Below are 11386 nucleotides of genomic sequence, written 5' to 3' on the forward strand. Positions count from 1 at the left end.
CAGCCCCACTCTGAATTCCAGGAACAGTAAATACACACTAGCTGGTATTTTACTACACAGGTATTTATCTACACATCATTTGCATTGTAATGATAACTATGAAAATCTCAGAAGTCATTCCGAAAATCAGAACAATTGCTAGAAAATCCCCAAATATTTCCTCACGCATTCCTACTCAGCCAAATTCTTACCTAATTTGCATACAAGCTTCCACCCATCTTATTATTTGCATGATATCTAATTAAATTCTATTATGCCAAAACATGTTAGTTTCACTGCATACATTACAAAGCTGTTGGGTCTTGAGTCAGATAGCTGTTGTTCAGAATGTCCCTTCAGCAGCCAGTCCCTGTGTGTGCCACCCCTCCCTAATTCTAGTATCCTTTTATACCTTTGTCTCCTATAATTCTCTGTGGAGAGGGTTTCCTCCTGCACAGTTCTTATATTGCTGGCAATGTCCTTGTCGCGGAAGTGTACCGAAGGCAAGCAAAAGTAACTATTGCTGCTTGCTTCCAAGTCAAAAACAAACAAGGCATGATGTCTTTTTGGCTGTAATCTCTACACTTTGTGAGCTGCAAAGCTACATGTAGTAAGATTCCAATCACTAACGGCCTGGTGTTTCCACAACCGATTTTCCCATGTGCACCTGATTTTAACTGGCTGTAAAAAAATAGCTTTGGCCGTTGACTGCAACAGCAACCAGGACTCATTTCCAGGCCTCCTTTTCCCACCACTACACTTTTTTTTTTGTTTTATTTTGCACGAACTTTACCTGAAGGTAACACAGGAGAACTAGTTGTGTTACAGACGGACATATTCATTTTTTTGGCACAGGGAGATTAAGTGACTTGCCCAAAATCACAGGATGTTGAGCTTTCCTGCCGAGACTCGAACGCGGTTCCCCAGCTTCTAAGTCGACCGGTCTAGCCATTAGGCCATATCCTCTCCCCACACATCCTTCCATTCCCTTCCCTCTCCACCGCCACACCCCTCCATGCCCGCATAGAAGCCCCAGCTCTCATTTACCATGTTATGCTAAATCCCACGGAATTGGGTATTTTTGTAATTATGGGTGCATTGTTTGCACCATGCGAATACCATGCAATATGTAATGAGGGCTTATGAAGGCTATTACTCTGATTTGAGTGAAGGGACTGGCAGGTCAAGAAGGAAATAAGACATGACATGACTGGTGGCATGGTGGGAAAAAGAATGACTGGTTGGAATGCTACCCTCAGAGATTGCCAGTGGTTAGACTTATTGCAAGCATTCTTCCCATCTCCTTTTGTGTGTTTGATTTACTGCCGTAAGTGGCAGTGGTATGCCCAGACTTAGGTCCTGTGCTTATTGAGACACTGGAACTAAGCTACACCTGACTGACATTCCACAAATAAGGTTAACCTGTCTTGGGTTGCTTGTGTTCCAGTGCAGGGGCTGGAAGTTTGGGCTGGACTGTTCCTATTGAAGAAGGGTCAAGACTGATTTGTATATGGCTGGAACCAAACTGAGGTGGCATGGTGGCCAAAAGAACACTGGGTTGGAATGCTACCAGAGCGATTGCCGGTGGTTAAACGTATTGCAACCGTTCCTCCTATCACCTTTTGTGTGTTGACATGACTTCAAAGACATATGTTTACGAAAAACTATGCATATCCATCAAACACCAATCTCCGTGAACCAGTTCAGGATACCCTGGCCACTCATGTGCAGGTCAACAAACACCTCCTCTACTAATTCAATAAAATATCTCTTCATAGACTGATGTTATGCTCACAATCAACACTTTATACAAGTGAAAACATATTGAACCTTGCACTGTAATATTAAAATATATATATATATATATTTAGGTGAAAATGGCACTTAAAATATACCGTTGTAAATTAACAAAACCACCAAAATTCACCAGTAATAATTATCTCAAGTAACTATAACTTGTGCCCTAAAGTAACTATAACTTGTGCTCCCGCCATGCAGTCTTGTCATCAATGAAGCACTTTCAGATTTTGCAGACATGTTATCAATGATGTCATAGATCATGTCATGAGTGATGTAATATGTGGGATAATTAGAAGTACATGGCAAGGGTGCGAGTTATAGTTACTTTAGGACACGAGTTATAGGTACTTGAGAGAACTATAACTGGTGAATTTCAGTGTTTTTGCTAGTGTAAAACTATGTTTCACCTACATTATCAGCTAACTATAACGGCTGTTTTACCTTTGTTTTTTTCAGTGAATTTCTAAGGTTTTTAAAAGAAATGGAAATTAAGATATTAATACCATCCCTAACTATAACGTCACTTTAACCTTTGTTTTTTTCAGTGCATTTCTAAGGTTTATTAACATAAACTATTATTTTGTCACCATACGTAACACCAACCCTACGCTCCTGCAACCAACCCCTTGTGGGCAGCCAGCCTCACACAGCATTCGGCCGTGTGCAGTGTGGAATTTGACAGGGCCTAGTTACTGTTTTTTTTTTTTTTTATGTTGCTGGGGTGGGCTACTGAACTCCGTGCAGCCCCCCCACAACATAAAAAATGTATGGTGTGCTCCTACCACTTTAGGAACACCATCAGGCTGAATAAAATATGTTTCTAATGAAATATGTTTCTAAGAGCAGTGAAATAATAAATAAGTGAATGCTGGCGCCCATTTATTATTATTTTTTTTCCTTTTGGATGTCCCAGTGCCCATCCAGGACACCCAAATCCTTATTTTGTGTTGGGGGCCATTGTGGGAGCCGGCAATAAAAAAAAAAATATATATATTTACCTTTGTTGGGGAAGGGGGGCATGTGCCCACCCACCCCCCTTCTTCAGCCTCTACAAGCCCCAGAGTCTCCATCCCCGGGGGCCAAAATTCATTAAAAGGAGAAGGGAACATGCAACCTGCCTCCCCATGCCTTCACAGGCTCCAGGGTCCCCACACCCCAGGGCTGTATTATTTTTGACTGGAAGGAAGTGCACAGCCCCCTCTCTCAAAGCCTTTACAGCCCTAGGTACCCCATGCCCTGAGGTCCAATGTGGGTGCCCATGTGCTAACCCGATAGGGCAGCGGGGAGAGAACCATACTGAGTGCAGCAGGAGCCGGCATTGATCTTGCCAGGCAGGAGCAGGTTCTTTGCTCCCACTGGGCGGGAGCAATCCGAGCTTCCTTGTGCACAAGAGCACAGGCAAATGTTTGTTCCCACCCAGCTGGAGCACTTTTGCAGCTCCCATCGGGTGGAAGCAAACAAGTTTTCCCTTCCCACGTTCCAGCTGGCAGAAAGGATTTGGCCCAGGGCTGAGCTTCCCAGGACACCAAAGAGGGATTGGGTCCCCGGGGCTGTAATCGGCGGGGGGGAGAGGAGCCGCACGTCCCCTTACCGTTTCATAATATGTAGGGCCCTGGGGGATTGCGTTTGCGTTTTTTTTTTTGCTGTGATACCACAGGAGTTCCATGGAATTGTTGCAACAACCCCACTCTTTTATTTTTTTATGTTGGGCATAGGTGGTCTCTCTGTCCCCACCACCAAGTGTTACAGGGGCCGGGTATCCCTACGTAGCACTCTTATATTATGTTTTTGTTTACACATTTCTCGTCACTAAACCTTAAATCTGACCCCAAAATCTTAAATATTGAGTAAGGTGCTCAGGAAGAGGCTGTGGAGAGGTATAAAACCACACATTTGTCTAAACAACACCAACATTTTATCCTAAGAAAATACTGCTGAAACATTCCAAATAGTCATGAAATGAGGGACGTGGCATAGGGTAGGTGAGCTAGGGCCATGGAAGGGCTAACATTTTTGGTGAACTAGAATCTTGGCGTATGGATCAGTTCAGACAGTGATACAGTGGCCCAGATTTACTAACACTTTGCATTGGGTTTGCATCACAAAAGTTACATAAACCTGGCGCAAAAGTAAAGCAAGGTAGTGCTATGTGCTACTTTGCGCTAGTGTGCCTCAAGGGGGCTACCATGATTGATGCATGGGTGTTCCATGCAACCACTCACAGGTTTTCACTCAAATCTCTAACTACCAACATGGGTGTACAGAAGACAAAATACGCATCCTCGAGGCTGGCGTAAAAGTGGAGAAAGGTTTAAAACTCTACACATTTTCCCAACTTTGCATGTGTGCAGCACTGTACAGCACAAAGACAAGGTGTGAAAAGTTTTGAAGCACAGTTTTAATTGGAGAGGTCCCCTTTCAATACAAAACCTATGCTTGGCGGAATGCATACAGCCTTGCATTATTTTGCAAGGGTGTGTGTGTTGGTGCATGACAGCCTAAAGTGCACCAAGGCATGGGGAGACAAAAATGGTGTTGTAACGTAATAGATACGGCACTGTTTTTCTCTCACACTTTGACACAACTTTGGTCAATGCGTTGCGCCAAAACGTAGGGCCCAATGTACGACCATTGTGATTTGCGACTTGCAAATTTTGACAAATTGCAAGTCGCAATTTGCGAGTCCCAAATCACAATGTACAACAGTGTCTCAGACACTGTTTGCGATTTCCAATGGGGTCGCAAATTGCATGCCCCATGAATATTAAGGAGGCACTCGCAATTTGCGACCCCATTGGGAATGGCTGGCCCTGCCAGGTATGGTGGCCTGCTGGGCTCAGTAGACCTCCGTGTCTGGGACTGCTTTTAAATAAAGCAGTTTTTTAAATGCAGCCCGTTTACCTTAAAGGAAAACAGGATGCATTTAAAAAAAGAAAAATGTAACGTTTTTGTTTCATTTTTTAAGGGCAGGTAGTTGTCCCTGGGACCACTGCCTGCCCCTAAAAAACATTTTCCCCTGCATTCACAAAGGGGAAGGGGTCCCCTGGGGACCACTTCCCATTTGCGAGTGCATTACCACCCTTCTGAGAAGGGTGGTAAACTGAGACTGTTTTGCGACCGCAATTGCGGTCGCAAAACAGTCTTACATAGGGTTCAAACTCGCTATTAGGAATGGATGCTCTTGGAACACCCCTTCCTAATAATGAGTCGCTAATCCTACTTAGCGAGTCGCAAATCATTTGCGACTCGTTAAATAGGGTTAGTACATGGGTCATTTGTTTCTTGCATGGGCAAACGGGTCGCAAACCCGTTTGCGCATGCAAAAAACGGTCGTACATCTGGCCCTTGGTACTGTGCTCTACTGTTCCAGAACTAGCACACATGCATTGTAATTCTCATTCTCCCACTTGAGTGCACTGTTTGTTTACCTCCCTTTTTATTTTGCTCCATTTTGTAAGAGGGAATGCTTAAAATGTGGCTGATCCATAATTGCCTGGACTTTTTAAAAAGTAGAAATATGCATTAGCCATCCTTGGCTTTAATGTCCTTTTCTGACTGTGCTTACAGGGCGCCTGGATGTTGTCATGTTTCTGATTGAAGCTTGCAGAGTGAACCCCTTCGTAAAAGATAGGTAAGTGTGGTGCTGTACTTGACTTTATCATCTTATGCTGCATCATTTAATCAGATGCTATGGGAGTCTCCAAAAGAGGTACAAGAGATGTCCTTCAAATACACGCCAGATGTTCTGGACATGTGTACCCCATAATAAAGTGCCGGACTAATGTCCCACAATCTAAGGGAGCCTTCCCTTTCACTATTGCAAGGTTCCTGTAGGAAAGGCAGCCATCCATGCAGATATTGTTAGCCAATAGCTGCTACTAATCCACGTTGTTTGCCATTTAGTGGACTGCTTCACATCCATGTTTGCCGAGCCGCTTGTACTAAACATGGCTGACAATCCAAATGTTACTCTACTTGTTAAAAGGCCTGCTGCCTACTTATTTTCTGCCACCCACCAAGATGGTTTTATCTCCTTGTAGTAAAGGTTACTACTGTTTATCAGGTACAAGGCCAACATTTGGGAAATCTGGGTCCCATATTTAGAATATGCAGGACGTACCGATCTATGAACTAAAGGCTGAGTCCCATCCAGATGTTAGACCCTTGTACTAAAAGTGGCTGCCGTTCCAGGTGAGGTTATTGCCTTGAGCTAAAAGTGCTTGCCCATCTAGATGTTTCTAGCCCCATGCCTTAAAGACTATTGAGCTAAACGTGCTTGCCCATCTAGATGTTGCTATCCCCTTGCCTTAAAGACTATTGAGCTAAACGTGCTTGCCCATCTGGATGTTGCTAGCCCTTTGCCCTAAAGACTGCTATTTATCCAGCTGTTAATACTCTTGTACAAATATCTGATACCTATCCATATTATGTTTCTTGTAGTGAAGTTTGCTGACCTCCCAAATGCTGGCACCCGTACTAAGGACCGCCACCCTTCTTGATGCCTTTATCCATTAATATATGGAATGCTAAGATCCTGATAAAGAGCAGACCTTAGTACAGTGAGCTAATATCTGGATGTGAAGCAGACATTACAATAAGAAGTGAACAATACCTAGATGTCAACAGTCTTCCTTCTGCAATGGATGCATAGGCTTGATAGCAATCAATATTTTGACACTTGGACTTAGGTGTGATGTATATGCATGTGCTGTTAGCAATTAGTTTTAAGGCCTGCCACTAAATGTCAGCATTCAATGTCTTCCTTTTCAGATGCTATAGGCCTTGTACTCAAAATGGCTGGCAATCTAGAGGATTTCCTAGCACAGCTTGTAGCCCATCAACATGAGCCCTGTTTACTAGGGTCTCATAGCCATCTAGATGTCTGGACTCCTTCTCTTATGTTCCTCCGTTCATGCAGCTATTGACTCCTGGCACTGAGGTATTCTGCCTACCTATGTATTCATACTAAGGACTGCTTCCCATCCAGATTCCACGACTCACTGTACTAAGGGTTGCTACCTATCCAAGTGCTAGGATTAAGGACTATAGATTCCACATAGTCAGATTGTAGCTGCGTGTACAGAGGTTGTCTGCCCATACAGTTAGAACCTTGTATCAAGGGATCCTCACTTTGCAGGTTTTTTTAGGTCAGTGCACACAGTTGAAGCCCATCTACATATTCGCTCCTTGTGCTATTATGCTGTCTCATGTTATAATCATGCAGACTTATATTTTATTTTATTTTTATTGAGTGGATTGAAGCATTACAACGGATGCAAAAAGAGACCAAATGTAATTAAAAAAAAAACTGTCCTGTAGAACAATCAATACATGGCATAGAGAGGAAAAAACCAATCAAGTGCTAGTGTACTAAGAAAAGGTGCTAAGATTCCAAAAAGAAAGTCAATCATGCGGACTTGCGTATCTGTTGAGCTGCTTCTTGTTTGTGCTTAGGGTACATACAAGTCTTCATATGGTTATTGAATGAATGCTCTATGATCTGCTTCCTGTTCAAATGTTGGGCTCTTGAGTGAAGGTCTCCTGGCCAGCCACCCGCCAGTAATCCTTGCATTCTAGGGCGCTGCCGCTAGTATTGTAGCACCGCGGCATGGTGCTGACCGTCCTAGCCCTAACATCCTTCCGAAGGCGCAGTACACTCAGAGATCCTCCAGATTTCACTTCCTGGTCAGGAGCGCACCAGGCTCTTGAAATAACATGACCGAGTAAATGTCCTTCAAGAGTTAGGAGCATGTGCACTCCGGAACCAATCATGGTGCATGTGTAGATCCAAGCTTTGCTTCATCAGCTACAAGATTGTCCAGTCCTGGTTTCCTTTTGTAGTTCGACACTTAGAACACTGTTAGCATTCTGACTTTCTGTATTGTGCTTATTCTATTAAAAACACAAAGTCATAGACCGGATGACATTAGCCCACTTCACTTTAAATCTCTGGGTCTGAGCAATTCCCTTAGTCCCAAACTCTCGAGCTGCCCTTTGCTTGGTGTGAGTAGCTCATTTTTATGGAGGGAGGCAAAGCTGTTGGTGTGTTCTTAGTACGTGCAGGAGGTACAGCACGCCAATTCAACTATCAAAGATGAAGTGCAGATACAAATAATAGCTCAAAAGTGTGGCTCGAGCACAGCAGCACAAGTCTCAAAGGACCAACAGAAGAGCCTAATAAAAACACAGCATTGATATTGTAAATAAATTACAACACACATCCAGTCAATAACCTAACCTCCGTCGGGTGTTAGTAGCTCACTCGACTAAGATCTTAAGCAGTCCACTCGCCGGCATGAGAAGCTCATCCAGTCCAGTGACGCCAGCTTGACCCATTTCACATGTGAATATTGTGGTACCATGAGTGTGTAATGAATGCTTGAGGAGGTCTATGAGATGGTAAAGTGTCTTCAGAATGCTGTTGATGGGGTGCAGGTATAGAGTGTCGGGGGGAGGTTGAAAAGGACAGTTGGCACAAGACGCCGGTGGGTTAGGAGCTGGCTGCACTTCTGTGTAAGGACGTCCTTCTATTCGAATAAACGTTACTTGAACTGATCATTGTATGTCATCTACGATTATCAGCTTCCTGCGAGTAACACTCCCAATCCAGGTATCTTAAGGTGTTTGTTGTCAAGAGCGAGTACCTCACCCAGTCCATGTTTGATACTTGCATTCCACTACTCTCAGAACTTTATGATGGGGTGGGGGGGGGGGGCAAAACTACTAGTGTTAGAATGCACACTAAAGAATCCTGGACTGGATGAGCTACTCCCATCGGACATATTGGGGTAACTCGAGATTTCTGGAGAGGACATTTTCAAATGAGCTGTGCCCCTCGTCCAATCCAGAAATGTATTCTCCGGGTGCAAATGTCACAGTGTTGTCTTCTCTTCCACAGATGGGGCAACAATCCCCTCCGCGATGCCATACAGTTCGACCATCTGGAAGTGGTGAAAGTTCTGCGCGATTACCAGGAGGTCTACGCCAAGATGCATTCTCTGCCTGAGCAGGAGGACCTGACGAAGGAGAACCTCGAGAGCATGGTCTGAGGGAAATCCACGCCTAGATGATCAAGACTGCTGGACTCCTATCAGAGAGCAGCGTTAGCGCGAGAGCATTCACCGCTGCACCTGCACAACTTTCCCACTGGGATTTTCATCCACATGACGTGCCCTTGAACACTGCCTTGGACAAACACATCATCTCACCACTCTGTATATTATATCGGACAGATTGCATGGAAACACATTTATATACGCACAACGCAGCAAGGAGTTTTGTATCTAGACTCCGGTTTAAGCTACTATTGCTCTTGTTCTACAGAGATGAATCTGAAACGAGAGCATGCAATAAGCAATCCTGGCAAGGCCAGAGCACAAGGAGACACACGTTAAGACTTTATATGGACCCAGTTCATCTGATGCAATCCCCTAAGCTGGGAGGAGGTTGGTTTCATAATTTATATTTGTACTTAGTAATAAACAGAAACACATTTTAATCTGCCGAGGGTTGTAATCAGTGCTTACTTTAAGTTGGTGGTTGCAGGTGGGGCCCACCAGCATTCATTTTTGGCAACCGGCACTTATCTTTCCATATCAGACTTTGACCAAGAGCAATAGAGAAAAACACACGAGTGGGAAAGAAGGCAGAAGAAAAAAGTAGAAATTGAGACAAAGGGAGAAAGCAGGAGTGGAAAAGAACCTACAAGAGTCCAGTAAAGAGGCAGAGGCTATCTCGTTGTGGACTAGAGAGGCAAGGGGTGGAATCAAGACTACCCAGCCTTCATATTCCGCTCTCCAGCATACAGCAGCGCCAACCGCTGGCTTCTGAGCAAAACTTTGGGCTTGGCACATGTTCTTTTACAAATAACAAACTGAATGGAATGGATCAGAGAGCACAGTGTAGCATCTAAGGTTAACTGGGCTTTTGTTGAAGGAACCTGTTACAAATTGGAATGCTTTCCATATTAGATTATATAGACTAATGTTCAAAAGTCCAAACAAGCAAACTTTTCAGTGGGTGTTAGTTCGGCAGAGTGTAGGTAGTCAGACCCAGAAGATACTCAAAGGAACTGAGAACTCCCTGTCAATTCAACACCTTCATCGAATTTCTTTGTGTTGTCTAGAAATACAGTTTAGGATCAGAGAACAGCCAGCAGTGTTGATTGGGTAGCTCATCGCAAATTCTAATGGAGGTCTTCACCAAAGTCGTAGATTGCAGCAGTCTTTTTTTTTGCAGTATTATGTAGCACGCACTTGGCCTGTGGGCATTAAAGCGCTTTACAAGAGGATGTCACGTCTACACATTCTGTAGGCATGGGAAGATTAAGTGATTTGCACAGAATCGGAGGATGCTTAGCCAAGACCAGGATTCAAACCTGGTTCCCAAGTTGATAGCTCTAGCTGATAGGCCATTTCATCATCGTTACGCAGATGGGCATAAAAGTAGTAACAAAATAGGTCAGTATTTTTTTATTGAGATTTTGTCCACATTACAAATTCTGCAATAATGAATAGGCCTCTTGAACTGTGCTAATATATTTGACCTCTGTTGCCAGAAGACAACCAAGAGATGATGTTATCCAAACGGAAGCAGATGACCTGCTAAGAATTTGAGGAGGTGCTAAGTAAAACACTTAGGCGTAGACGATTGTTTTGCTAGGAGTGGTATGGCTGAGTCACATAAGGTAGAGTTGGCTTCAAAGGCAAGGAAGGAGAAGATGAATATTAATTTAAACTAAATGACAAGTCCCAAAAAACTAAATCATACCATGTGATCTTCAGTTCAGAAACGGGGCAAATGGGAAGGGCAAACATGGCCACCATCTCCAGACCAGCCAACGTAAAAGATCCTCATCCCAGTAAGCAGATGGTGACCAAGACCTGAAAGAAGAGTCACAATTCTGTATCCCTGATCCTGAAACACTGCTGTGCTTTCAAGACAACCTTAAAACTTTAAAAAGTGACCTCACCAATAGAATGCTGGGCTATGCGCATAACAGGTTCATGCACAGTACACAAGTTATTAATAGTTTTAAGCTGGAGGATGTTTCATGTTTCGCTCGCCCTACACAGCTTCCGAGAGAGACTGAAATACTGACATACAAAGGACACACGTATACTGTGGTGGCTTCAAAACAAATCTGATACAGTGCAGCTGCCCCTCAACAACACTGAGCCAATTACAGACACTCCTCAATTGACACCTACCTTTACCAAAAGAAATTACTAAGATGAATATTGTAATAATTATTGATCCAACACTTAATGGCAGTATTATCCTTCGGCATCAAAAGACCACTCCGCAACTACATCAGTCAATGTCCTTGCTAGGCCCAAGGAACCTGGTGTTTGACAGGAAGATAATCCCACTATGCCACACACCTGTACTTACCATGGATCACAATATGAGGGATGAGGGACTCCAGTCTAAATGTGGGGCATAGCGATGCAGTCTGATCATGACCAGCAGACCCCAACACTTATTAGGGAGAATGGACTCGTATGCAGTCTATCATGAGCATGGAATAGGCCCCCTTTATGAAGTAGAATTCCTACAGTAGTCACCATATCATGACATGCTGTTACGAAAAGTCAGTGAAGTCGTA

The 11386-nt window shown here is 43.8% G+C and overlaps 1 protein-coding gene across 1 annotated transcript in view; it reads left to right on the top strand.

Annotated features, from left to right (window-relative positions):
• GLS2 (glutaminase 2) overlaps positions 1-9282 on the top strand; it is a 263334-nt gene extending 254052 nt beyond the window's left edge. The window contains exons 17-18 of the mRNA XM_085600886.1: positions 5347-5410; positions 8678-9282. Of these exons, the coding sequence (XP_085457012.1) occupies positions 5347-5410; positions 8678-8828 (215 nt within the window). The 3' untranslated portion in view covers positions 8829-9282. The remainder of the gene's footprint in view (positions 1-5346; positions 5411-8677) is intronic.
• Positions 9283-11386: the final 2104 nt, after the last annotated feature.

Source organism: Triturus cristatus, chromosome 4_2 (genome assembly GCF_964204655.1).
Source record: "Triturus cristatus chromosome 4_2, aTriCri1.1, whole genome shotgun sequence".
Taxonomy (NCBI): Eukaryota; Metazoa; Chordata; class Amphibia; order Caudata; family Salamandridae; genus Triturus; species Triturus cristatus.